The 27820-nt window shown below is 59.9% G+C and overlaps 1 protein-coding gene across 1 annotated transcript; it reads right to left on the bottom strand.

The window, feature by feature from the left end:
* On the bottom strand, positions 1–27820 carry GTF3C2 (general transcription factor IIIC subunit 2). Its single transcript, XM_065401103.1, has 17 exons — positions 27510–27820; positions 21538–21847; positions 17492–17586; positions 16921–16998; positions 16468–16566; positions 15806–16033; positions 15196–15307; positions 14790–14907; positions 6886–6917; positions 6342–6471; positions 4121–4265; positions 3721–3882; positions 3497–3584; positions 3011–3139; positions 1927–2052; positions 953–1060; positions 1–213 (listed from the first exon to the last, which is right to left on the bottom strand). Exons 1-17 carry the CDS (start codon positions 27818–27820, stop codon positions 1–3), a joined length of 2484 nt encoding a protein of 827 aa, XP_065257175.1.

Below are 27820 nucleotides of genomic sequence, written 5' to 3'. Positions count from 1 at the left end.
CTACTGTTCCTGCAGGAGGCCGTGCTCGGCAGGGCTGGCGCTGGGGCTCTCCAGCCTGTCCCCGTACATGGCGCTGAACTGGGCCCGGCACTCCTGGAGCAGCTTGTGGCCCACGGGGGAGGTGAGCCCCACCAGGCAGTGCGCCCGCACGATGCCCGACTGGCCGCCCGACACCAGCCAGCCGTAAGAGTCCAGGTTGGGGCTGAAGCGAACCTGCCGGGAGAGGAGAGTCAGGCAGGGCCGGTGAGGGGGCAGAGGGGTCACCAGCTGTCGCAGCAGCAGGTCTGAGCAGGACAGGGGGTCACAGCTCATCCTGCCGACTGTGAGGGGCTGCTCACAGGAGCTCCCTGCCGCCCCCTGCCCTATGAGATAGACAGGCCTGCTGCATGGCTGCCTCCCGCGGGCTACCCCCTGCCGCATGTCCTGGGGCCCCCTGTGCTGCCCTTGGCCCTGCCCCAGCTGGGGGGGGGGGGGGGGGGGGGCTCAACAGCCCAGAGGCCAGTGGCTTCAGGTCTCCTGCCCCCTTCCCAGCCCTGCCCCACATACTCTGCATCTCCACCTCGCACTGTGGACCGGCTCTGAGAGGAGGGAGGGCAGGCAGCGGGTGGCAAGGGCTAGCCCAGCGCCCCGCAAGGGGCTCCAGCTGCAGCCTGGGGGGATTCTACCTGGGCTGAGCCAGGTCCCGCCCCCAAGCCCCCTGGGGTCCAGCCCTGCCCCCCAGCACTCTCCCCACTGCGAGGCTCTAGGAGACAGTGCAGGGAGAGCACATGGAGATCCTGCTGGGACTGGCACGGGTGGGTGAAGGGGGACCGGTGGGGGGCCGGGCCCCTCCAGCACAGCAGGAGTGAAGGGGGACCGGTGGGGGGCCGGGCCCCTCCAGCATGGCGGGGGGAGCAGCGACCCGGCTTACCGGGAGAGTTCTTCCCGGCACAGGGCTGCGGCCGGCGCTCACCTTGTGGATGGACTCCAGCTGCATACGGTCCAGGCTCAGCTCGGCCTTCACCTCCTGCTCATGCATCCGGCGCATGGGCTCCCGGCTGAAGAAATTTCGGAAGCTGCGCTGGGGGGCAGGGTACAGAGTGAGCAGGATGCTGGGGCAGGCCCGCGGGCGAAGGGGCGGGTGAGGGGGCGGGTCCGGGGGCGAGGGGCAAGCTTGTGGGCGAGGGAGCAGGGGGCAGGCTTGCGGGTAAGGGGGCAGGTGAGGGGGCGAGCTTGCGGGCGAGCGGCAGGCCATAGGCCATGCGGCCTTGTGGGTAGCGCTCTGCACTGGCTCTCAGCAGAGCTGGATTCCGCTCGCAACTCTGCCGGGGCCTGCTGACCCCAGCTTCCCCGTCTGCACAGAGCGCCCCCCCCCCCCCCCACACACACAGGAGGGGGAGGGGAGCAGAGAGCCCCCCCCCCCCACACACACACACACAGGAGGGGAGCAGAGAGCCCCCCCCCCCACACACACACACGAGGCGGAGGGGAGCAGAGACCCCCCCCCACACACACAGGAGGGGAGCAGAGACCCCCCCCACACACAGGAGGGGAGCAGAGACCCCACACACACACAGGAGGGGAGCAGAGACCCCCCCTCACTCACACACACACAGGAGGGGGAGGGGAGCAGAGAGGCCCCCACAAACACACACACAGGAGGGGGAGGGGAGCAGAGAGGCCCCCCACAAACACACACACAGGAGGGGGAGGGGAGCAGAGAGGGCCCCCCCCCACACACACAGGAGGGGGAGGGGAGAGAGAGGCCCCCCCCCACACACACACAGGAGGGCAAGGGGAGCAGAGAGCCCCCCCCCCCACACACACACACAGGAGGGGGAGGGGAGCAGAGAGCCCCCCCCCCCACACACACACACACAGGAGGGCAAGGGGAGCAGAGAGCCCCCCACACACACACGAGGGCAGAGACAACGGGGCTGCCTGTACCAGGTCCGTGTCCTGGAATCGGAGGCAGTGCTCCTTCGTCATCTCGCTGTACGTCCTGCTCTTCGGCCTCGGCTCCTCCTCGCCTCCCGCAGAGCTGCAGGGCACCAGATCCGCTTTGTAGATGGGCTGGGGGAGGAGACAGTACTGAGGGCAGGGCCACGCTGCTCCCAGCCCCAGGGACTTGGCTGGGGCCGGCTGTCCCCAAGGGGAGCAGGGCCTGGGATGATGATGGGGCCTCGCTGTGGCTCCTGTCCGGGGCCGAACCAAGGGCCAAGGACAGTGCTGACAGAGCTGGGGCGCCGGAAGGTAGCGAGCGAAAACGGGTCGGTCAGACACTGGGCACAGTAACGGGGGGCCAGGCTGCTCCCCCCAGCGCTGTGGGGCTGGCGAAGGAAGAGCCATGGGGAACCAGAACAGCTGTAGGAATGGGGGAGGCTACGGGAGCGTGCGGCACCGGGTCCTCGTCCCGATGCTGAGAGGTTCCTGACCAGGGCAGCCAGAGTGGGGCCGAGAGGACACTGCCCCCCCGGCCCCGCACCACGGCAGCTCTGGCTCGGAGACCGGCCAAGGGACTGTCTTACCAGGGGCTTTCCCTTCCCACCCTCGCCAAGGGCCAGGAGAGGCTGGTACAATTAGAGCCTTAGGAAGATTTCCTTGTCGCTGGGGCCCGCCGGCTGTTCCTTAATCAGGAGTTGTTATGGGCAGGGCCATGGACACCACAGGCCGAGGCCTCAGGTCAGGGCTGGATGGGGGCCAGGTCACGTTAACACGTCTGTCCCCTTTATTCCCTCAGCCACCACAGCCCTGCACCCAGCCCCCCTCGCTTCCAGGGACAGGACTTGCCTTGTGCCCCACTGCCCCCAGTCCCATGGTCTTCCCAGCAGCTCACCCCCCCACAACCCCTCCATCCCACTCGCCCCAGCCCCATGGACCCATCCTGCCAAACCACTTGCCCACCCAACTCTATGGTCCCCCCGCCCCGTTCAGCCCTTGAGCCCCCGGCCCCCGCCCCCCCTTGCATGCCATTCCCCCCAGAGCCGTGTCCTCAACCCACTGGGCTGCTCCCCCAAGGAGAGAGACGTACAAATCTGCGCTCCGAGGGCCGCTTGATGTTGAGCGGGTTCATGGCCAGGTCGGGCAGCACCGCCGCCAGCAGCTCCCCAGTGATGTCCCCGGCCGCCACAGCGTTCAGCCAGTCGGAGCTGGAGATGCTCTGCCCAGGGAGAGGGGAGCAAAGCTGTCAGTGCAGGCCCCGCTCCGAGACAGAGGTGCCCCGGCAGGCCCCAGCCACCAGTCAGAGAGGTGCCCATGTGGCAGGGCTGGGCTGTCCCTGGCGGGCCAGGAAAGGGGAACGGGAAACCCCACGGGCAGCAGGGCCCCGGCTCCACCCTGCCGCAGGTTCTGACCAAGTGGGCGACGTGGGAGCCAGGGGCCCTGCTCCAGGCAGCACAGCGTGTCCCCGAGAGCCAAACCCAGCAGAGCGCAGGAGCCAGCAGCCCGCCAAGGGCTATGGGGCACAGCTGGCCACAAGCACCCCAGGACCCTGACCCCTCCCCCCACCAGCTCTTACCCACACAGTCCCCTTGCGCGGGGCCACAAAATAGGCCTTGAAGCCCAGGTAGCCGGCGTCAATATAGTGGATTCCACACAGTCCGTACCTGCAAGAGAGAGCGAGTGAGAGCCCAGTGCTGGCAGGCTGCCCCCTCCTCAGGGGCCAGGCAATGCAGGGATCCCAGCAGGCCCAGCCCAGGGGAGGAGCCAGGCTCCCGCCACGGCACGGGAAGGGTCACTCACGAGGCGTAGCAGTTGTCCTGGGCCACAGTGACGCCATTGTAGGGCAGCAGCCAGGTGATCTCGGTGGTCAGGAAACGCTTGATGCTGTTGATGGGCTCATAGAGCCGCCGCAGGTCCCAGAACTTGATCTTCCGGTCATTCCCCGCCGTAACCAGAAAGTTGCTGAGAGCCAGAAGAGGAGCAGTGCTCAGAGCCCCACGCCCCCACACCCCAAGAGCCCTGGGCCCCCTCCCCATCCCCCCTGGGAGCCAGCACCTCAGGGCCAGCTCAAACGCCTGGCCCACACCCCCTCCCCCACAGGTAACCGGGCAAGCAACACACCGTGGGGTAGGGCCTTTCCTAGCCAGGCTGGGCCCCTCCCTGGCAGGCACTAGCTGCCCCCGCCCGGCCCACCGCTCACCTGTTGACTTTGCACCACTCGATGCTCCTGACGGCATGGTCATGGGCAAGGAAGCACCTGAAGGGGTAGAGCTTGAGGGAGCCATCGGGCTGGCGCACACGCTGCAGCAGGGACTTGGTGGGCAGGTTCCAGATGGCCACGGTGCCTAGGGGAATACACCGAGATGCCCGTGAGCCCAGCACCGGCAGCCCACAGAGCTGGGGAGCGCCCCCCTGCCAAGGGGCAGCATCGGGGTTAGGGGGTCTGTGGGAATTGTCTGATTTCTATGAGCTATCTTTATGACTCTGTACAGATCTGCTTGGCACTGCTGCTGTGATGCTGACAGACCAGGTGCCAACTCATGCCAAGGCCACAAGATCTCGCCTGAACACTAACCAATAGACAGCCGGAACCCACCCGACTCCCCTGCGCTAGTGCTGCTAACACGGGGGTAAGTTTATACCAAGGTGTTCTGACTTTGAGATGCCTGCAGGATGCTCCTCTCCCGTCAGATATCTGTGCCCCACGGGACAAGGTGGTAGTAGAGAGTTGCACTGCAAACACTTAACGGTGCAAGCCATCACCCAAGAAAGCAGCATTAATTCATGGAAAACGCTGGCTTCCTACAGAAGGCCCTGTCCTGTCCACCAAGGCGGTCCATTGAGCACTGTGAACTCTCCAAGAACAAAGCCTTTGTTAACTGCCTCCCCCAGCCCCACGAAGGAGACGCCAGACCTCCTGGCCTCACCTTGAGCTCTGGGGGAAGGGGATAAAAATCCCCGACAAGAAGAAACTGTCTCTCCGTGCTGCTTGGACTTTTCGAGGGCAACACGCAAGGGTTCCCCTGCTGCTCGGCCTGGGCTTGCCTTACAGGACGTAGAGAGCTTGCTTGTTACAGCAGCTTCTACCACCTTTTGAGACCCTGCTTTAACTTTGTAAATAACCCTTCTTGCTTCTTCTTAGCGACCCTAAATCTTCAGTTAATGACAGGATTGGCTACAAGCGTCTTTGGTGTGGGATCGAAGCCTGGGGTAAGTGACTGGTGCTTTGGGGCTGGGAGTAACCTGACTATTGGTGTGATTTTTGGTAAGGGCTTGTGAGGGTGGCAAGATGGAGCGGAGGGCCCCAGGCACTGGCTGCGACTCCGTGCTGAAGCTGGGATCGTGCCTGAGGAGGTCGCACTGATAATGGGTGGGTGAAATGGAAGCACAGAACTCCCAGCCAGTGTGGGGCGAGTGCCCTGGAGCCACCCCAGACAGCCACACAGTGGCGGGGGGGCAGGGCGGAGAGACTGATTTTCTCCTGAGGCCCTGGCCCATCAGCTGGGGGATTTGAGACTCAGCTGCCAGGACCCACCCACTGGCACGGCCGGCCCGGCAGTGCCCAAGGGAACCCGCTGAGCGCAGAGCCACACCCAGCTGTGGCAGCTCAGCACATGACCACAGCATGGCGGGGTGTGGAGAAGACAGACAAGAACTGTCTGGTGGCTGTGTTGAGCTCTGGCCCTCAGAGACAGCACACGCACCTCAGACAACTGGCAAGGAGACTGACAGAGAGCGCCAAGACAGCAAGCCCTGGCCTGGCATTGGCCAGGCTGCACCACGGCTCCACCTTGGCCTCTCAGAGCTAGGGGCTGGCAGACGCTGCAGCCAGGTGGCTGATCCACGGTTCCCGTTTGGCCAGGCAGCCAGTGCCACTGCAGTTCCGCCCCAGGAGTGTTGCACCTGGATGGGACACAGGACAAGCCTCCTGTAGGGGCCTGGCTGGGCTGGACTCGCTGCAGGAGCCGCACAGACAAGAACTAGATCATCTATTATCGTTGAAAACTCCTGGCAATTGGGGGAGGTCCTGGATGACTGGAAAAAGGCTAATGTAGTGCCCATCTTAAAAAAAGGGAAGGAGGAGGATCCGGGGAACTACAGGCCAGTCAGCCTCACCTCAGTCCCTGGAAAAATCATGGAGCAGGTCCTCCAGGAATCAATTTTGAAGCACTTAGAGGAAAGTGATCAGGAACAGTGAGCATGGATTCACCAAGGGAAAGTCGTGCCTGAGAATTTTGTGCAGGTAACACTTCCACCCTGTGGCCACACCCTGTCCCCTTCCCATCCCTGCCCCCAGCCGCCCTGTCCAGTGCCCACCCTGTCACCTGCCTGCCCACCCTCCTGCCCCGCCAAGTATCCCACCCAGCCTCTTCGGCACCCTGGCCCTGCCCGTCCTAGTGCCAAATGGGAAGCTGACTCACCATCGTAGAAGCCAGCTGCCAGGTGCTGGTGGGGCTTGGAAGGCATCCAGGAGAGGCTGAAGCACTGGCCACACTCAGACGAGTTCCCTGCCTGGATGGAGCCAACCTGCAGGGTGGCGATGCACTGCACCTGCGGGCGCCGAGGACACGACCTCGGTTAACAGGGTCCTGGCGCTAGCCAGCCCCTCCAGGCCCCCTCGCCAGCACCCAAACCCATGGCATCAGCCCCATGGGACCAGGCATCACGCAGCACCATGAGCTGCACAACCACTAGGGCTAGTGCCCCACGGGACCCAACTCCCATCCCCCTGCTAGGCTGGGCCTCCACATGGGGAAATGCCCTGTGCTGCTCCCATTCCACCTCCGCGCCCCACGCTCCCCAGGGGCCAGGAGCCCTGCTGGGGCTCAGCACTGGTGCCCCCTAGCGACCCAGATTCCACCTGCAGTCCTGGGCCACAGGGGCAGAGAGTGTGGTGGGGGTGAAGGGCTGCCAGGAACGGGGGCATGGGCTGGGCCCAGCGTGCCTGCACCAGCAGACACTCACCTTGCAAATGGTGTGCTTTGGGAAGGGCCCACCTAGGAGGAAGGAGAAAGCAGGACAGTCAGAAAGGGCAGGAGCTGTGCCGAGGGCCAGCTGAGCTGGGTGAGGCTGCCCCACAGCCCTGGTGAAAGGTCCCAGTCCCTAAGGGTTCACACACTGTCCTGGGGCCTGGCAGCTTGGTTGGCCTGGTATGCGAGGGCTGGAGGAAGCGCTGTGCAGTGAGATGCATGGAGCCCGATCTGGTTGCCGAGCAAAGACGGAGAGGGGAGTTGATCGTGGGCGCGGGGTCCTAGCCCCTATCTGCAGAGAAAATCCCAACTGCATTGAAAAGCCCCTTGTAGCTGAGAAAAGCTCAAGAACCCACAGCGGGACACTGATGCCAGACGCATTCGGCACCAGGGCTGACCAGGGAGGGTGTTGAATTGTCAGGACAAGGGTGGATTCTCCACCCAGTGAAGGCATCACATCGAGCCTGGCTGCCCTCAATGCTGGGGGAAGCGGGTGAGGTCCCCCGGCCCTTGTTATATATATATGGAGATATCCTATCTCATAGAACTGGAAAAGACCCTGAACGGTCGAGTCCAGCCCCCTGCCTTCACTAGCAGGACCAAGTACTGATTTTTGCCCCAGATCCCTAAGTGGCCCCCTCAAGAATTGAACTCACAACCCTGGGTTTAGCAGGCCAATGCTCAAACCGCTGAGCTATCCCTCCCCCCGGATCCGGCAGGTCACACTACATGGTCCCTTTGGCCTTAGTCAATGAATCTAGGAGCTCTGCCTTCATCATTAGTCATTAGGCAGCCCCATTAGACAGGTCAGTGGCCAATCAGGCCAGTTACTCCAGGGCTGCGCAAGGCCTTTCGCTGAGCTGGGCACAGTGCCTGGCCAGCTGGCTGCGGGCAAGCCAGCCAGAGCACTCGCAGGGCCTGCCTGCCCCTTTGGCAGGTTTGTGCATGCCCTTGGCGGGGCTCAAAGGCAGAGCAGCGGGACCCACACCACTGGGGCAGCTGCCCAGGGAGCTGCCTCTGCAGGGCACACAGGCTGGCACGGACCCTGCTCCTGAGACAGGGCTGGCTGGCGCAGTGGGGACCCCTAACTGAAGCCCCACCCTTGTGTCCAGAGCCTCTGCACCCCCAGCCAGCTCTGAGAGGCAGCAGCTGGTAAGGATAGCAGGGCTCCCAGGGCTTCCCCTCCGTGGGACTCCTGGGCTCATCCTGCCAGTCAGCACAAGGGCACCGTGGGCACTCTGCTTGGAAGGATTCCTGTACCTTCTGGGACTAGTGGTGGAGGGGGTGTCCTGGATCTCCAGGATCTGTGCCATACCCAGCTTTTAACAGTTCCTTGGAGGAACCCCTTCCGTGGGCCGGATCAGCTGGGTGTGTGTGGGGGGGTGTCCCACTCTTCCTTGCAGGTAGGCCACGCAGCCTCCAAACCTCTGAGACAGCCTCTGGGCTCCAGCCCTCCTGTTTTACCCCAGGAGCTCAGCCCAGCTGAGCCAGACACTTTGTCAGAAACGTTCACACTCTTCAGGGACTGAGGCACCCAGTAAGTACCTGCAGCGACAGCAGGCAGCCTTTTCCAGACAGAGCAGGTCTATCAGTCCCCTGGCACAGCGTGGGGAAGCCCTTCGGTTGGCCAAAGAACCAAAGAATCATAGAATATCAGGGTTGGAAGGGACCTCAGGAGGTCATCTAGTCCAACCCCCTGCTCAAAGCAGGACCAACCCCCAACTAAATCATCCCAGCCAGGGCTTTGTCAAGCAACACCTTAAAAACCTCTAAGGATGGAGATTCCACCACCTCCCTAGGTAACCCATTCCAGTGCTTCACCACCCTCCTAGTGAAAAAGTTTTTCCTAATATCCAACCTAAACCTCCCCCACTGCAACTTGAGACCATTACTCCTTGTTCTGTCATCTGGTACCACTGAGAACAGTCTAGATCCATCCTCTTTGGGACCCCCTTTCAGGTAGTTGAAAGCAGCTATCAAATCCCCCCTTAGTAAAGACATAGAATCAAAGAACTGGAAGGGACCTCAAGAGGTCGTCTAGTCCAGTCTCCTGCACTCAAGGCAGGACTAAGTATTATCTAGACCATCCCTGACAGGTGTTTGTCCAACCTGCTCTTAAACATCCCCAATGATGGAGATTCCACAACCTCCCTGGGCAATTTATTCCAGTGCTTAACCACCCTGACAGTCAGGAAGTTTTTCCTAATGTCCAACCTAAACCTCCCTTGCTGCAATTTAACATGGTCCAGCCTGGCCAGTCCCAGGGCTGCCTCAAGCCAGGCTGCTGTGGGGCTGCTTTGGTTTACTGTGTCTGTCCCTTTTCCTAGATCCCGAGGCCTGAACGGCCCTTGTGAGCAGCTAATCTGAGCACGTGTCCCACAGGCCAGAGATCTGCCACACAAGGATTCCTAGAGCAGAGCTTATAGAAAAACGGCCGATCTGGACTGCAACATTGGCAGTGATGGAGCATTCATCAGAGCCCTTGGTTAGTTGTTCCCATGGTTAATGACTCTCACTGTTAACCATTCACACCCTATTGCCAGTCTGAATGTGTCTGGCTTCAGCTTCCTGTCTCCGCTAACCGGACTAGCCTGTTATTAAATCTTTGTACCCCATGTAGGGGCATAGTCTGTATCAAGTCACCTCTTCACCTTGTATTTATTAAACTAAAGAGACTCCAGAAGCTCAATCACTATAAGGCAGGCTTTCTAATCCTTCAGTCATTCGCATGCCTCTTAGAATCATAGAATCTCAGGGTTGGAAGGGACCTCAGGAGGTATCTAGTCCAACCCCCTGCTCAAAGCAGGACCAATCCCCAACTATTTTTATTTATTATTTATTTTTTTTTGCCCCAGATCCCTAAATGGCCCCCTCAAGGATTGAATTCACAACCCTGGGTTTAGCAGGCCAATGCTCAAAGCACTGAGCTAACCTTTCCCCCCTCTTCTCTGACTCCTCTCCAATTTATTAGCATCCTTCCAGAACTGTGGGCACCAGACCTGGATACAGCAGCAGTCGCACCAGTGCCAAACAGAGGTACAATAACCTCTCTGCTCCTACTCGAGATTCCCCCGTTTATGCTCCCAGGATGGCATTAGCCCTTCTGGCTACGGTGTTACACTGGGAGCTCACGTCCAGCTGATTGTCCACCACGACACCCAGGGTAGAGTCCCTCTGCCTGTAAGTCTGACCGGCATCCTTTGTTCCTAGTGGTACATTTACATTTAGCCGTACTAAAATGTACACTGCTTGCTTGTGCCCAGCGTCCCAAGGGAGCCAGACCGCTCTGTGTCACTGACTTGTCCTCTTCATTATTCACCACTCCCCCAATCTGTGGGTCATCTGAAAACTTTATCAGTGTTGGCTTTGTTTTCTTCCAAGTCATTGATAAAACTGTTAAATAGTGTAGGGCCAACACCCCATCCCTGTGGGACCCCACTGGAAACAAACCCGCTTGATAATGAGAACCCCCGTCTACAATTACCTTTTGAGACCTACCACTTAGCCAGTTTTTAATCCATTTAATGTGGGAGAGGTTCATTTTATATCATTCTAGTTTTTTAATCAAAATGTCAAGTGATACCAAGCCAAACACCTTAGAGAACCCTAAGTATATCAGGTCAACACTATTACCATTATCAGCCAAGCATGTAAGCACTTAATAACATCTATAGATCAAGTTAGTTGGACAGAATCTATTTCCCATTAACCCAGATGATTGCCACGAATCACATCACCCTCCATTATTTCTTTATTAAGCTGTGTCTGTCAGTCCTGGGCCAGCCTCCTCTCACCTCTCAGTCCATTGTCCTCTTCCTGCAGAGCCCTGCTGAGTTCACACATTCCGCCCCCAGAACTTCCCCTGGATCGGTTCAGTTCTTGGGCCTCACACTGCCTGTATGGATCCTCCATTGCCGTGGGCTGGCTCTAGCCAGTCCTTAACACCCAGTCATGTGACACAAATGCCTAATCTCCAGCTCTGCCCCAGAGCAGTTTTTTACCCCTTCTGTCCCCACGGGGCAGCAGTCCCTAGGCCAGGGAGTCACTGCCATGCGCATCATTCACAAATTCCCAACTTTGTGGGTGAGGCGGGGATGGCAGCTTCACCCTTGGGCCTGGGCACAGGGCACTCAGCTACCTATACGGCAAACCGGGGCCAGGGGTGGGAGTCGGACGATGTGGGACCGGGCCTATGGCTTTCCCTTGTGCAGCTCGTCCTGCCAACAGCCGCCCAGCGACGAACTGAGGTGCCACCCCCCAAATATGCCTACCATGACCCCTCCCGCCATCACAGCCTGTCCACTGGGCCCAGCCACGCAGCGCCAACCTGCCCACCAGACACAACATTCCCGCCCCCCAACTCCCCCAGTGGGATGGGTGCCCTGTGCCTCGCTCCCAAGCCATCCAACAGTCTGCCATGCACCCCTCCCCGGCCTGTCCGGTACAGCAGGAACCCCTGGCATGGGTAATGAAGCCACCCCACAGTACAGGGCTTGTCAAACCACCCCAGTGTTCCAGACACCGGCAGCAGCCCACCCCAAGGAGGCAGGGGGAGCAGATCCCCTTGAGATCAGCAGGTCTAGCAGCCCCTCCCTGCCACATGTGCCCTCCATTCCTCCTGCTCAGGCAGGGCAGGCAGCAGACAAGGACTTCAATTACTGCACAGAGCAGTCATGCATCCTCTCGGGTGCTTCAATTACAGATGGCCAGCTTGTCAATTACCTCCTCCAGGCGGTGGGGAGAGGAGGAGTGCCCATGGAGACACTGGGGGGGAGGGAGCAGCCCCTCTGCCCACAGCCCCAGGAAGGGGGGTGCATGGAGCAGAGGGAGGGCAGTTCACGTTGACCTGGGGATCTCTAGCACCAGCAGCCCCTAGGCCATGGCGGCTGGGCTGGGCTTAGGCCAGCGGGAATAGCACCCCCACGCTGAGCCCAGAGCTGTCTGCACTGCGCTCCGGCAGTTCCAGGCCAGCTGGCAGGGCAGGAGGGGAGCCCCCACCTCACAAAGGGGGCACTGTGCCAGCCCAGGGGTATCAAACCAGGAGGCAAAGGGTGAACCTGCTGTAGCTGGCTGCCTGGGGGTATGGTGGGGATGCGCCGAACTACGGGGGCTTTGCCAGAGGAGTGGGGCCCAGTCCCCACCCTGCTGCAGAGCCTGGTGCCCGGAGCGGTTCCAGGGTGTGGGGCTGCCCCACGGAGGAGCGAGTGGGCTGGGATTCACATTGTTACAGTGCCAGCACAGGAGACACTGGCCAAGGCTGAATGAGCGCTGGCACCGGCCATCCATCACACCCAGCCCCCGCAGACGAGCCTCCTTACTGACAGACTCGGCTGAGAGCACAGAGGCCCCTCCCAGGCCAAGGAGGAGGGGGAGGGGGAGGAGCCCCCCAGCTCTCCCATCCCCTAAGGCGGGCCCCCCATTCCCCAACCCAGCTCAGGCTTCAACGACTCCCCAGGCAGCAGCCTGGCCCCCTGTGGGCAGCTCCGATCGGGGCCATCTCCATGGGTGAGGGTCAGGTCAGTCCCCGGCCTGGGAGATGGCTGGATTCAGCAGCACCCGGCAGTGACGCCGACGACCATCTGCGGCTGGCTCGGAGCCCGTCCCCGTCCCGGCAGATGAAGACCCTGCCTCAGTCACCCCTCGGGTGGGCTACAGCAGCGCGATGGACCTGGGCATGGAGCTGCCAACCCCTTCAGAACACTGCAGCAGGTCGCCTCAGCGCCACAGCTTCCGCCATTCTATCAGCCCCATCTCTGCGCTCTACGCTGGCTTCCCAGGCTTCTCAAATCAAGTCCCAGGGCTCAGCCCTTCTGAAAGCACTGCATAGCCTGGGCTCCGGGGCGCTGAAGGACTGTCTGAGGCTCCGGACAAAGACAGCGGATGACAGCTTTGCTCCTCTGGCCCAATGGAGCTCTCAGTAATTCAAGGACAGCTGGTCTGTGCCGGAGATGGGCCCCACCAGGGATTAGTCTGCCGGCAGAGCACAGTGCGAGAACCTCGGGAGAACAGCCGGGCCCCACCAGGGAATAGTCTGCCGGCCGAGCGCGGTGCGAGAACGTCGGGAGAACAGCCGGGCCCCACCAGGGAATAGTCTGCCGGCAGAGCGCGGTGCGAGAACCTCGGGAGAACAGCCGGGCCCCACCAGGGATTAGTCTGCCGGCAGAGCGCAGTGCGAGAACCTCGGGAGAACAGCCGGGCCCCACCAGGGAATAGTCTGCCGGCAGAGCGCAGTGCAAGAACCTCGGGAGAACAGCCGGGCCCCACTAGGGATTAGTCTGCCGGCAGGGAGCGGTGCGAGAACCTCGGGAGAACAGCCGGGCCCCACCAGGGATTAGTCTGCCGGCAGGGCGCGGTGCGAGAACCTCGGGAGAACAGCCGGGCCCCACCAGGGAATAGTCTGCCGGCAGGGCGCAGTGCGAGAACCTCGGGAGAACAGCCGGGCCCCACCAGGGATTAGTCTGCCGGCCGAGCGCGGTGCGAGAACCTCGGGAGAACAGCCGGGCCCCACCAGGGAATAGTCTGCCGGCAGGGCGCGGTGCGAGAACCTCGGGAGAACAGCCGGGCCCCACCAGGGAATAGTCTGCCGGCAGAGCGCAGTGCGAGAACCTCGGGAGAACAGCCGGGCCCCACCAGGGAATAGTCTGCCGGCAGGGCGCGGTGCGAGAACCTCGGGAGAACAGCCGGGCCCCACCAGGGAATAGTCTGCCGGCAGGGCGCGGTGCGAGAACCTCGGGAGAACAGCCGGGCCCCACCAGGGAATAGTCTGCCGGCTGAGCGCGGTGCGAGAACCTCGGGAGAACAGCCGGGCCCCACCAGGGAATAGTCTGCCGGCCGAGCGCGGTGCGAGAACCTCGGGAGAACAGCCGGGCCCCACCAGGGAATAGTCTGCCGGCCGAGCGCGGTGCGAGAACCTCGGGAGAACAGCCGGGCCCCACTAGGGATTAGTCTGCCGGCAGGGCGCGGTGCGAGAACCTCGGGAGAACAGCCGGGCCCCACCAGGGAATAGTCTGCCGGCAGGGCGCAGTGCGAGAACCTCGGGAGAACAGCCGGGCCCCACCAGGGAATAGTCTGCCGGCCGAGCTCGGTGCGAGAACCTCGGGAGAACAGCCGGGCCCCACCAGGGAATAGTCTGCCGGCCGAGCGCGGTGCGAGAACCTCAGGAGAACAGCCGGGCCCCACCAGGGAATAGTCTGCCAGCCGAGCTCGGTGCGAGAACCTCGGGAGAACAGCCGGGCCCCACCAGGGAATAGTCTGCCGGCCGAGCGCGGTGCGAGAAACTCGGGAGAACAGCCGGGCCCCACCAGGGAATAGTCTGCCGGCCGAGCGCGGTGCGAGAACCTCGGGAGAACAGCCGGGCCCCACCAGGGAATAGTCTGCCGGCCGAGCGCGGTGCGAGAACCTCGGGAGAACAGCCGGGCCCCACCAGGGAATAGTCTGCCGGCAGGGCGCGGTGCGAGAACCTCGGGAGAACAGCCGGGCCCCACCAGGGATTAGTCTGCCGGCAGGGCGCGGTGCGAGAACCTCGGGAGAACAGCCGGGCCCCACCAGGGATTAGTCTGCCGGCAGGGCGCGGTGCGAGAACCTCGGGAGAACAGCCGGGCCCCACTAGGGATTAGTCTGCCGGCAGGGCGCGGTGCACAGTGTGGTGCGAGAAGCTCGCTGGACCCCACCAGGGCTGGGAAGCTGCCGGGTCAGGCCGTGTAGCTGAGCGTGGGTTGACACAGGGAGCCGCATGGCTGCTTCGGGGGTGCCCTGAGGCTCAGACCAGGCCCAGGATCCATGGGTGGGGCCCTGGGCGTTGCATTTCTCAGGGGTTTCCCAGAGCCCCATGCACTGCCCCGCCAGGGTTTCAGTACTGTCACACCCCCCGCCGTCCCCCCGCGGCACGGCTCTTCCTACCTTTTACCTGGGCTCTCTTGTGAGCGAGCAGGCCCTCGGGGTGCGGGAGGCTGTACACGAGCACTTTGCCATCAGAAAAGGCTGCCGCCAGAAGGCCCAGCCGGCTCATCTGAGGGGGCTGGAGGGACAGATGCACAGGCTGAAGGGCCAGGCTCCGGCTCCTAGGAAGACTCATCCAAGGCACCCCACCCCCCGCGGATCATGCTGGGCGGCTGCAGCGCAATGGCGCCATTCTGTGCCTGGGGCGGATGCAATCCGTGGACATTGCTTTGCGCTGGGCTGCAGCCACCCCAGAGGCTGCTCGGAGGGGGGCAGGATTCCTATCTGTGGGGCCCACTGCAGGGGCCGTCCCCAGAGCCTTCGTGCAGGCAGACCCAGCCTCCCCCCTGCTCCGCCGCACCCCTACCTTCCTGCAGGTGGTGGGCAGCTCCCAGGCTCCGCTGGGGCAGAACTTCATGTCCCAGATGCAGCCGTGGTCGGCGGCGATGGCGTAGGCCAGCCTGGCTTTGGTGGCAGAGCTGCAGGCACAGGCAAGTTAGGGGGGGCCTGGCTAGTGGGTGTCAGGAGCCCCCCTCCACCCGAACAGGGGCACAGCTCCAGCATAGCCCTGGGGCACATGGAGCAGGCAGGGAGAGCTCAGCAGAGCTCTGCAGCTGCTGGCTCTGCCACCCAGGGCCAAGCCTCCAGCAGGGACCTAGAAGGTAAATCATGCCCTCCCCTGCAGAGCAGCTCCCAGGCACCTGGGCCTCTGCCCAGGACCAAGCCACTGAGCTCCAGGGTCCTAGAGTGAGTGACAGCCTGTGCAGGGCATGGGGTGGGGGTGAGGCCCCAGGCCCACTTCCCATGGGGGGGAGGGGGCCCTGCTCCACTCCCACGAGCTATGCGTTTGCCACCCCAACTCTCCCCCGACCCAGAGCTCTGCTCTTGCCCCCCAGGGCTCTGTACTCCCCCCCACCCCACCCTGCACCACCCCCCAGGCTCTGTGCTCGCCAGAGCCTCTCCCCCACACGACTCACCCTGCCTCCGGCTGCAGGATGCCCAGAGCCCAGAGCTGCAGCAGTGCAGGGCCTGTGTGGAGCTCGGCCAGGCTGTGCTTCTCGTCCATTCCCTTGTTACAGTAGAGCGCCACATACTGGGGGGCGGCAGAGCCCTCTGGACACGGGCACCACTCCATGGCCCATACCGGGCCACCCACAAAGAAGGACACGTCCAGGCGCTCCTCGTGGGGCTGCAGGGAGTTGAACCTGCCCGGGGGAATGGGAGCTGTGGGTACTAAGCGGGCGGCAGGGCAGGGGGCGCTGCCAGCTAAGGGCTCTGCTGCCCGGGAGAACACGCAGAGCAAGGCAGAGGAGCTGCAGGCTGCCCCAACACTGTGCCATAATCCAGCCGTGCTCCGGGGGTGGGAGCCCTGCCTGGATCTGAACCCAGGCCCCTGCACCAATGCCGGGGGTACAATGCAAAGGGAAGCCTGCAAGGAGGGACAGGGCACACTGCAGGCTCAGCTGGCCCTGATGCCGGGGGCCTCGATTCCCATCAGCACCAGGCGGCGGCTGCGCGGGATCTCAGGGCAGAAGCCGCTCTGGGTTGTTGCCAAGGCCCAGCAAGCCATTCTGGAGTAGGCACAGCCCTCCAGCTGCTAGGCCCAGCTCTGGACAGTGACCCTGGGGCTGGGCCATACCTGTTGATGCGGTACAGGACACCGTCTTCTTCGATGCCCTCCCGCTGGATAGAGAAGAGTGGAGACTTCATCTCCCCCGGCAGGTACTGGGCACATTCGCTGAAGGAGCAGAAGGAGAGCAATGAGCAGCCACTGTCTCTCCTCTCAGGGTCTTGACGTGGGAAACAAACCCAGCTTGGGGCTCCAACCCTCGGCACCCCCCTCCCCGGGGCTCCGGCCTGGTCCTCGGCACCCCCCTCCCCGGGGCTCCGGCCTGGTCCTCGGCACCCCCCTCCCCGGGGGTCCGGCCTGGCCCTCTGACATTCCCGGACACCTGCCAAGCACCGAGGTTAGTGTAGGGAACTGCCCCTATATTGTGGATTCACCCCTTACCCATGGCTCCATTTCCAGCCCCAAGGCCGGGGCCGCCCCATGCCCAGACTTGCCCTGGCCTGCGGAAGGCCATTCTCCTACCTGTCCGAGAGAAAGGTCCACTTGCGTGTGGAAGGGAGCCAGTCGGGGAATTCCCAGGGGGAGTAGTGCCGGTCCCGCCTGCGGAGCACAAGGTATCAGAACCCCACGTGCCCCCCGCCTGGCTGCTCTCCCTGCTGCTACATGCCCAGGCTAGAGGCAGAAGCGGCAGGCTGGGGCATGAAGACAGTAGAGAATTCGAGCCCAGTCTGGCCCCAGTTCCTCACCCCTGAAACTCACCACCCCAGGGATCCTTCTGCCAAGGGCTCCTTGTCCCTTCTCGAGTCACCTGTGCTGCAGAGGAACCTGCAGGCCTCTACCCACAGGGCAGCCCTGAGAGAGGCTGATGCACCCAGCCCTGCCACTCCAGACTATGGGGCAAGGGAGCCTTACCCATGCCACCCCAGGCAGGCAGGTCCTGCCACCCAAAGGGCCCCTGGGAGAGACTGCCTGCAGCCCCTCCAGCACACCAGCCCACCCAGCCATGCGGGTCACCCGGCCTGTCGCAGCCCCAGGGCCAGGCGCTCCCCTCTCAGCACCCACCCTAGCCTCGCGCGAGTGTGGCCGTACTCACAGGCTGTGGGTGATGCTGGGACATTTCCACACGGGGGCCATGATGGAGTTGTGGAAGCCGTTGGGAGCAAGCCCTCGGCACTGGGGCTTGGACTTCTGAGCACAGGAGAAAGCAGGGTTAGAGCCAGGCGCTAGGTACCCAGCCACACCAGCCCAGGCCAGACATCCATGCCGTTAGCCCCAGCTAGTTCCCTGCCCTCCGCCAACCCACCCACGCCCCCAGACGCAGCCCCCCAACACACCCTCCACCCATCCCCAGACCTCCCAAACGGCAGGGGGATGCAGCCATCCCATGGAGCCCCTACCCTCCCTCCCCAGGGCTGTGTCCGCCGTGAGCCCCTGCTCAGCCCACTGGCTCGGTCGGAGCACAAAGGCTGCTGCAGGCTGGAGAAGTGCATCCCGTTCTGGCCAGCTGCAGGGACCAGCAGGTGCGTGCCCATACCCCAGCCTCAGCCCTGGCCAGCCTCAGCCCCAGAACCTCCAACCCAGTCGACGGGAAGAACTGGCCCAGTGCAAACCAGCAAGTCTGGTAGCAAGGGTCTGTAATTAACCTATTGGCTCCAGACCAGGCAGAACCCCTTAGTACAGCAGACCACTCCCTGCACTACAGTCACAGTGCAGACCAGCTTTCTGGTTAACGCTGACTCCTGCAAGTGTTCCAGAATCTGCAGCTCCTCAGACTGCCCGGAAAGTCAGGGTGCTTCCTGGGGGCGGGGGCAGGTATAGTGCCCCCACATCTGGGATCCCTGGACAAAGGAGCTCCTGAGACTCAGTCCCCCCAGGACACCAAGGGCTTTTCTTAGGGTTGCCACATTCTGCCAACTTTTGGGGGCCAGAGCTGGGAATCAAAGCAGGGCTCTGGTCCTGGCAAAGAGTTACCCCTGGGAGCGCCTGTCACTACTGCCCCGAGGAGCCGCAGTCCCCAGCCTGTTTAGCTCTCCTGCGATGTCAGAGTGACACAGAGCACATTGAGCAATTGTGGAGAGAGGAACAGGAGGGCTTGCAGCCTCAGCAGTCTCTCGGTAGTTGCAGAGCCCCAGGGCTAAGCAGCAGCCTCTGATCCTGACCCAGCCACCCCAGAGGGCAGGACGCTGAAGAGGCGGAGAAGACGGCATGTAGCTTACACCTTTCCTTCCAGGGATGTAAGCAAAGTACTCTGGAAAAAAATCAGACTCGCATCTGCTTGCTGGGAAGGGGCGTGGGGGGAATATCAGAGGGCTCAGGTGGGGGTGAAGATTTGGGAGGGATGGCCTGGGACATGGGAAAGGGGTGAGGGAAAATAGGGGCAGGGCACCTGTCAGCCCCACATTCTCCCCTCCTGTGTGCACATCAGGATCCAAGGGTCCTGGGCCCTTCTACAGGGTCCTCCCAGCCCCCGCCCCCCTCACATGAGCCAGGATCTGGGGGGCCTGAAGCCCTCTCCCTCATCTCCTGTGTGTGCTACGATCTGGGGGGATGGGCTTCTCCCCCCATATGAGCAGGGGAACACAGTCACTCTGAGGATGTCCCTGCCTCCCCCTTGAGATCTGGTGGCCTTGGCTTCCTGGAGGAAAGCAGAGCCCCACTCCAGCCAGGTTCTCAGCCCCTCTCCCTGCCCCACATGAGCCAGCATGTCGGGAGGTGTTGGGATGGGAACAGCCACTGGGATGAATGTGATGGCCAGTCAGGATCAGGTCATCTGGGGAACTCCAGCTTCTGCACTGTGTGTGAGGTCTGGCAGCTCTGATCTTGGGGCTGTGTCCTGGAGTTGGTTCCAAAGAACTTCCAAAAATGGAGCAGTGCACAGCAGAGCTAGGGGTTTAGGCTTTACTTGTCTCCATTCGGCTGAGCCCATCACACTGGGACGAATGGGCCACTTCACACTGCTCAGAACCTCCTACGCTTTCAGGATTCTCCAGTGCTGGGGATCTGCATTAGCAAAGCTGTTGCTGACTGATTAATGCTTTTTTGTACACCACTGGCTTCTCATGCACTAATGACTTAAAGGGATGGGAAGGGGAGGAGGGTGAGCTGGGAAGTGTGGGGGGGGCGTTACTTGGGGGATGGAGAGACACGCACCAGTCTTCTCTCACATGCTTAATTCCTGTAACCACCATCTAATAAAGCTGTCACATTCTTGGGACACAGCCCATGGCTGGGCTTTCTCCTCCCAGCCCTGCTGGGAACTACACATTACAAGCATTTCAAAGCATGACCATTACACCTGGTCCACTGTAACTAAGCGCATGGGGGGATGGGAATTATGAGTCGCGTAGGAACCGTGTTGGGCCAGTGATGAGAACAGTGGACTGCGACTCAAAGCTTGGGCTCTATTCCCAGCTCTGCCACTGACCTGATGAGTGACTTTGGCCAAATCTCCATGCCTCAGTTTCCCCATCTGTACAATGGGGATAATGATTTTTCCCTCCTTGAAACATAATGATGAAGAGCACCATGAAAGACTTAGGTTATCCCCTTCATTACCTGGCTACAACAGCGTCTGGACTGCACACCTACGTAATGACCACTACCTAAATGACCACTACCTCCTACCCACATCACTTCTCCGGATTAAAAAAAAACTAGGAAATTCACTGACCAAAGCCTTCATGCATGCAGAGCTGCAGTTGCCAGTGGTATATCTTGCCCTTCTAGAAGGTCGAGTTCAGCAAAACTCAAACTTGTGAAAACCAGGAGAGAGAGGGTTATGGGACATGGCCTCTCAACCAGACTCTGCCCCCTGAACGCTGCCCCAATAGGTTCATCACACACATACTCTCACTCCCCCTTTGCACTGTGCTGCATAGGAATGACCCACACTTACCTACTGTCACACACTTGGCCTACGCCACAGAAACATCTTCTACATTTTATAACCCTTTATCCTCTTTTATGGGTTGTGCTGAAAGGAGAACAGTTAGGCTAGAGGAAGGGTACTAGGGGAGTTCCTCAAGGACCAGTCTTGGAACTAATCTTTCTAATCTTTTCATTAATGACTTTTGCACAAAACCAGGAGTGTGCTAATGAACTTTGTTGATGAGACAAAGTTGGGAGGCATTGTCAATGCAGTGGAGGATCAGATTATTACACAGAAAGAACTGGATGACCTTGACAACCGGAGTGACAGAACTGGAATGAAATTCAACAGTACCAAGTGCAAGGGGGGATAAACAACAAGAGTTTATGCTATAAAGTGGGGACTCAGCAAAGACTTGGGTGCCTGGGTGGATCACAGGATGACCGTGAGCCATCAATTCGACGTGGCTGTACGACCCTAGGACTTCAGAGGGGAGGTACCACTAGCAGAGATAGGAAAGTAATAATGCTCTTGTGCACGGCCTTCGTAAAGACCCCATCTGGAACACCATGCATAGCTCTGTTCACCCGTGTGCAAGACAGGAACTCAGACGGGAGCAGGTGCAGAGAAGAGCTGCTAGGCTAATGAGCAGAACGCAGGGCCTGTCTTATGGGAGCAGGCTGGCAGTGCTTTGACTACCCTAGCAAAACGCAGGCTGGGGAGTGGGCTGGGGGATGGGGGGGATGACATCTGACTGCTCCCGAGGAATACAGCATGGGTAATGTCCAAGACAGGGGAGAACCGCTGAAGCTAAAGGCCAATGCTGGCACAAGACCAAACAGGGATAAGCTGACCATGAACACGCTGAGGCTGGAGAAGAGAAAGTTTTGGACCATCAGAGGAGGGAGCTGTGGGAGCAAACCACCTCTCTGGCTTTAAGATGGAGCTCAACAAACTCACAAAGGGGCTGCCTGCAACCTCAGAGGACCAGGAGCTCCCTGCCAGTCCTAGGCCCTGTGTTCAAACAGGGAGTTCGAGTCCCTTTAAGCTGGCAGCTCTGCCTCCATGCCATGTCCCAGAGCCCCCTCCCCCTGCACCCAGGAGGCACTGCTTCCCTCCCCACAGCGATTCTCTATACACCCGGGGTGAGGGTGCCCACTTTAGGGCTCAGAGCTCAGGAGCTGACTGACTCCCTTCCCGCTCTGCCCCATACACACGGGGTGTCGTGCACATCAAGGCTCAGTGGGGCAAGGCTCAGAGGATGCTGTTACCCCTGCTGACGGCATCCTCGGGGCGTGGCCCCGGACAGCCTCTGGCTCTGACTCAGAGACCTCGCTGAGCAGGACGTCGCTCTCCTCCTCCTCCTCCTCCTCTGCCGCCTGCAGCAGCACCTCCTCCGAGGGCACAAAGTCCACATCCCGGGAGAGGTCATCGTCATCGGTCTCCTCCTCTTTCCTCCTCCTGCTTCGGCGCTTCTTCCTCGAGCTGTCGGACTCTGGTTCCTGGGGGCCTTCGTTGGGAGCCAGAGGCCGGTACACTGATGTCAGCTCCTCGGCCAGCTCCTGCAGGTAAAGCAAAGCCCTGGGGGCACCAAAGGCATCACTGGTCAGAGAGCCGCCCTGCCCCCTCTAGCCCTCTTCCTGGGCTACAGTCATCAGGCTGGTGTCCACTGGTGCCCAGAGGACCAGGCTGCACCGGGACTGGACCAGCAACTTCCCGCCCCCCAGCCAAGCTCTGCATGCAGGAGCCATGGCTCGCCCCTCTGGGGGAAAGCCAATCTTCCCCCCAGGAGCTCCAACAGAGCCCAGCAATGCTGCTCTGAGTCAGCCAGGGCCACTAGAGACTAGGAGCACCACTGCCCGCCTTGGCTGTTTCCTTGAACAGCAATCACAGCCAGGGAGGGAGAAAGCCAGATTCAGGCTCCTTCAGTTCAGCTCGACAGGCAGAGGGAAAAGGGGACCCTGACCAGGCCACTGGGCAATTCCAGGCATTAATTCTGTGCAAACCATTAAACAAGGAGACCATGCCAGCTACCTGGGAAAGCAGAGGGGTCGAGAAATGCCAGAGGTAAAGGTGCATGCTTAACTTTAACTCTGCCCCTTGGGCCTGGTCAGCACAACAACAGACTCCAGCTCCAAGGCTACATGCTAGCGCTCGTGTCACACAACCGAGCATCAGCATATCCTCCCCTGCCCTTAGGGCACGGCGATAATCTAAGCTTGCTTCCCTGCTGACATTCAGCATCATAACAACCCAATAGCTGGTTGCCAACAAACCCTCTATGTGCCCCAAGGGATGCCATCAACGCGACAGATCTCTGATGCTTCTGCCCTACACCCTTTGCCCAGGACCCCTGGGACTGAGGCACACTCTCCCCTCACGGGCGGCCGGCTTGGATGTTGGAGCAGGAATTGCTCTTTTCTTAGACAATTGGTCAGTCTCTGCCCTGTGGAACACTAGCAAGGGGCAGAGAACCCACTCACAACGGACTCTAGAGAGGCCACCAAGGGGGATGACATAGACAGCCAGGTCGGCTGGAGTTAAGGTTAAGACCAGCTTTCTGTTTAAAGCTGGACTCTTGGAATCTGCAGTTACTCAAATTGCCCTAAAATTTAGTGTGCCTCATAAAGGTATGGGCTAGGTTTAGTGACCCAGATGTGGGGTCATTTGACAAAGAGGTTCCTGAGATACAGCTCTCTGAAGGCGGGAGTGGGGGTGGGGAGAGCAGCTTTTTTTTTTTAAGGTCAACATATTCTACCAACTCTTTTTTTTGGGGGGGGGGGCAGTCCTGGGGATCAAACTAGGGCTCTGATCCTGGCACAAGGGTCTCAGTTTCTTGAGAATTAACCCTAACTAGTTTGTGGCACCCACTGCCCCTTTGTGGGAGCCAAATTCAGAATGGTTTCATCACTAGGTTTACTTCGCATTTTAGGCATGCGCCAACTGCTCATGAGCCAAACAGATTACAGTGAACATGCACAGAGAAGACAAGAGGATCTGCAATGTGGAAAATCTCAGTGCACCTGCTTAGCTCAAGGGGCTAAACAGTAGCCTTTAATCCTGCCCCAACCAGGGAGAGTCAGTTGAGATCCCATGGAGGGCAGAAATCAGGGAAAGGTTTGAAGGCATGTTGCTAAAATCAGTGTCTGGCAGTGTGGTTTTGTTTTTAAATCAGACATGCAAATGCTTGCTGGGAGGTGAGGGGAGATAAACAGGGATGGGTGGTAGGTGAGTTCGGAGCCTTGGATAAATGGCAGAGGATGAGCCAGGATCTTGGGGGGCCCTGCCCTTCTATAGAAGTCTGATCCCCTCCCTCATTATGGGCTAAGATCTGGAGGAGGCCTGACACTCTAGGGGTGTCCGGGCCCTCTCCTCATCTCTCATGGGATTGAGGGGGCTATCAAAGACCCTCTCCCTGCCCAATGTGGGGAAACCCTGGCCTCTGGGTGTGGCGCTGAGAACAGGCATGCTAGGAGCATGTACCAAGAACACACTGCTGAGACCAGGCTGAGAGCTGTGAATGGGCATACCTGGGGCACATCACAGGTTGCTGAAGCAGGGGGAGTGGGGATGGGAACTGAGATGAATGGAGCAGTGCACACTTCCCAAACCTGTTGTTTCAGGCTGTATTCATCGCCATGGTATTCTCATTTAAGCTGAGACTATCACACGGATGGGCCACATCACACCCCGCAGACCATCCCAAGCTTTCCGGGTTCTCCTGTGCTGGGAATCTGGATATAGCAGAACTATGGCTACTTTTCTCAAAGTTTTTTTGTGCACAACTGGCTTCTAACTAATGGCTTAATGGGAAGGGAAGGGGAGGAGGGTGAGCTGGCAGTGCCGGCCGGAAGGTAGGGCCACATATTTGGAGAGTGCTTGTTATACATTGCAGGGGATGGAGACGCAGGCACCAGCCTCCTTTCACAGGTTTAAAGTTCCCCTAACCATCACGTAATAAAACTGTCACACTCTTGGTAGCTAGACCAGCCGTGTTTGAGATCTCTCTCTCTGTAGCCCTGGTCGGAACTGAACACTGCAAATATTCCAATCATGGCCATTATTCCCAGTCCACGATAACAAAGGGCAGGGGGTGGGCCACTTAGGGAATGTCTACACTGCAACGTAAGCCTGTGCTTGGGCCTGGGATCTAGCCTAGCCTCCCCTTGTGTCTACACTGCAACTGCTTGAGCCAGGTCCCAGGATTCAGCCAGAAGTATCCCACAATTCCACAGGATAACCTCCTTAGTCCTCTCTATCCCAACACTCTGCAATCCACTCTTGAAAATGAAAGCCCCCCACCCTTGGTGAACAGCAGCAACTTAGGTCAGCATTAACCCATTCTCTACTGATCACCAGTCTGCAAGCGCACTATCAGAGAGCCTCCTGGGTCTGCAGTGGAGAGCGAACAGATCAAACCTTTTGCAAAGTGAGCAGCTTCAACCTTCCTGTAATGTGCAGGACAGGCAATAAAGTTTTCCCCCACAGTCCTAGTACTAGAGCAGACACATTTCGGGGGGATGAGGGTGCTAGGGACTCTGGGATAGGGCTACTTCGACTAGGGTCTGCGCACTGCAGTGTGGACACTAGAGCCCTAGGATCAAGCACAGATTAGAAAAGTCTTAATGTAGGGTAAAATAGAGTGTAGACGCTCAGGCCCAGGGTTCCCTAGTTCGGGTCAGCTGACTCGAGTTCCACTAACCCTGGGCTTACATTGCAGTGTAGACATACCCTCTGGCATCACCTCACTAGCCCACACGGTTGCTGATGGAGACTCAGGAGCCCTTGGTTCTATTCCCAGCTCTGCCACTGGCCTGCTGGGTGACCTGGGCCAAATGTGAGATGTACTGATGCAAAGTGCTATGTCAGGGCTAGGTGTTATCATTGCCTGGCCATAGCAGTGTCTGAGCTGCACGCCTACAGAACTACATCTGCCTAAGTGACCTGAACTACCAACACCACATTCAAAGAAACTAGGAAGTTCACTGACTAAAACGTCATTACTGCAGAGGCGCAGTTGTCTGGTGGTATCTTGCACCTTTCTAGAATGTTGAGTTCCCCAAAACTCCAGCTTCTGAAAGCCAGGAAATACTGACTTAGGGTACACACCCATGCAGCCTGAGCTCTGCCCTCTTTGAGCAATGCTCCAACAGACTCATTGCATGCTTACTCGCACTCTCCCTTTGCATGGTACTGAACAGGAGCTCATTCAAACACAGCTTGCTCCATGGAAAGACCACCACCCTGCTACATTTCACAGCGCCTTCACCCCTACGCACATGGGGCCATCCAGCACTCTGCTTCCACTCACCCTTCATTAAACCCACAGCCACACTCACCTCCCACAAACTGCTGGCAATCCCCATTGCAAGAAGACCCATGCCCTGCTCCCAACAAAGCCTACACAATGCAATACTGACATGAGGTCTGCTGATTCTCCGAAGGCACACAAGTACCTCTTTCCTTTGATCATACACACAGGGGTCAGGGAGAAGGGCTCAAAAACACCCCAGAGGGCCACAGCACCCCAGATCGCCTCATATTACACACTCAGCTCTGCCAAGCTGCTCCAACGAATGTATCCATCATTCAATACAGCTATACCTAAGGCAGGACCTCCCCGTGGCTCGTGCCAGCTCCGGGGTGGGGGACAGAGTTAAGGTTATGTGGGCATGCGCCGTAATTCTATGTCCTGGGTTTGAGTTTTACCAAACTCGATGATGTGGAAGGGCACCAGATGTTGCCGGGCAACCTTATCTCTGGGCTAACGACTGTTTTGTCAGTGAATTTTCAGATGAGAGTTGCTGCCACAACGGCAGGACGCCCCCGCAAGGAACAGAACCTGCCCCAAGAGCACCATGCCCAGCTGCACAGTCTGCAGAGTGGCAGGTGTTCAGCTCCTTGGGCTCTCCCACCCCAGGCCCGAACTGTCAGCATCCCATGGCCATTTCCTGTTCAGCCAGCAGCACTGCCCTCCCAGGGGCCCCTCTGGGGACAGGGCAGTGAAGTCAGCTCCACACTCAGCCAATACCGCCCCAAGTCCAGTATGGCTGTCCTCTGCAGGGGACACGCATGTGTGTTTGGGCGGTGAAGGCAGTTAGTAACTGCAGCTCATGGGAATGGATTCCCCGGTCAGTCTGCTGACTGCAGCCCAGCGCACAGCATAGCAAGCAGCAGCCCTACAAATCCCGTCAGATAGTCTATTGCATTGAAAACCAGCCCCCCCCAGAGCACAGTCAAAGCTGGCCCCTTGCTTCCCTAGCTCGGCGTGCTTCACTGAGCAGCCCGAACCACCTCCACAGCAGTTTTATGACTGTTCTTGTGACTTTCCCAGGCGCCTTCCCAAGACAGCAGACAGAGGAGTTGTAGGGTGAGGTGAAGATGAACCTCACAAGGTCACCAAGGAGCAGCTGAGCGGGCTGGGGGGCCCAGACACCTTCAGAAAGGGCAGCATGGAGCCATGGGGGAGCCCCACAAGGAGCCACTCCTGGACCACAGACTGCAAGACAGCCGCTATCCCCTCTCTGCCCCGCACAAGGCACCCATGGGCTGCAGCCCCTTCAGGTCTCACACCGGAGACAGAAATCCACAGACTGCAGGATCCCCACTGGATCCCAGCACGCTAGGCTCAAACCAAGCCCTTTTCTTCCAGGCAGACACATGCCGACCTGGCCCAGGCATGGCAGACTACAGGGAATCTGCGTCCCCCAGCTCAAAATTCCCAAGAGTCACTGGTGGGCAGAGACCAGGGCTGGCCACGTCAGGCCAATGAGCAGCCTGCTGGCAGATCTAATCCTCTTCCCCAGCCCCAGCGGTTGAGAATGCCTGCAGGCCCACCCGGTGCCCGAATGCTGCATGGGATGGTAGCTCCCCTGGAAGGGCCTTGGGGGGATCCAGCCAGGACAAAAGTCCCAAGTGGAGCCCACTGAGTTCACAGCACACAGTCCACAATGGCACCCACTAGGGCCTGCCCGCTGCACCCACAACGGCAGTGACGCCCCCGCAAGGAACAGAACCTGCCCCAAGAGCACCATGCCCAGCTGTGCAGCCTCACCTCCTCCTATTGATTCTCTGTAGTACCTAGGAGCCCAGCCACGGACCAGGGCCCAATTGCGCTAGGAGCTGTATAAACCCAGGACAAAGAAATGATGCCTGCTCTGCCCCCAAGGGCACTCTTACACTGGCACTAGCACCCCTGCCCCTAGTGCACTTCTATTCCCCCTCCCCCAACACCCGCTCTTACACTTTAGCCGCCCGCCTCTTGGGGCGCCCACTGGGCGTGGCCTCCAAGCCGTCAGGTGCCTCGTTGCTCCCCAGTATCTTCTGCACACAGATAGGCTCCGGCGCTTGGCAGTCCAGGCCCTGCGACAGCTTCAGCAGGAGCAGCTCTGCTTTGGACTTACGGCCTCGTTTCTTTGGCACTTTCACGGGCGAGGTGGGCCCATTCTCTGAGGTCCCCGCCCCATGCCCCTCAGCTTCCGCCCGGGCTGGACACTTGCGGGCAGGCGGTTTCCTTTTAGATTTTCGGCTTCGGACAGGCTTCCTCCTGGGCAT

This window comes from Emys orbicularis, chromosome 3, assembly GCF_028017835.1.
Source record: "Emys orbicularis isolate rEmyOrb1 chromosome 3, rEmyOrb1.hap1, whole genome shotgun sequence".
In the NCBI taxonomy this organism is placed as follows: domain Eukaryota; kingdom Metazoa; phylum Chordata; order Testudines; family Emydidae; genus Emys; species Emys orbicularis.
This window is presented reverse-complemented; position numbering and strand designations above follow the sequence as displayed.

Bases quoted from the DNA above. Each gene is read 5' to 3' on its own strand.
- GTF3C2 (XM_065401103.1), bottom strand. From the start codon at position 27,820: ATGCCCAGGAGGAAGCCTGTCCGAAGCCGAAAATCTAAAAGGAAACCG. The intron at 6,472-6,885 runs GTGAGTGTCTGC...CGGCGCCCGCAG, and splicing joins CAAAGCACACCATTTGCAAG to GTGCAGTGCATCGCCACCCT. The intron at 214-952 runs GTGAGCGCCGGC...CTCTCCCGGCAG, and splicing joins AGCTGGAGTCCATCCACAAG to GTTCGCTTCAGCCCCAACCT.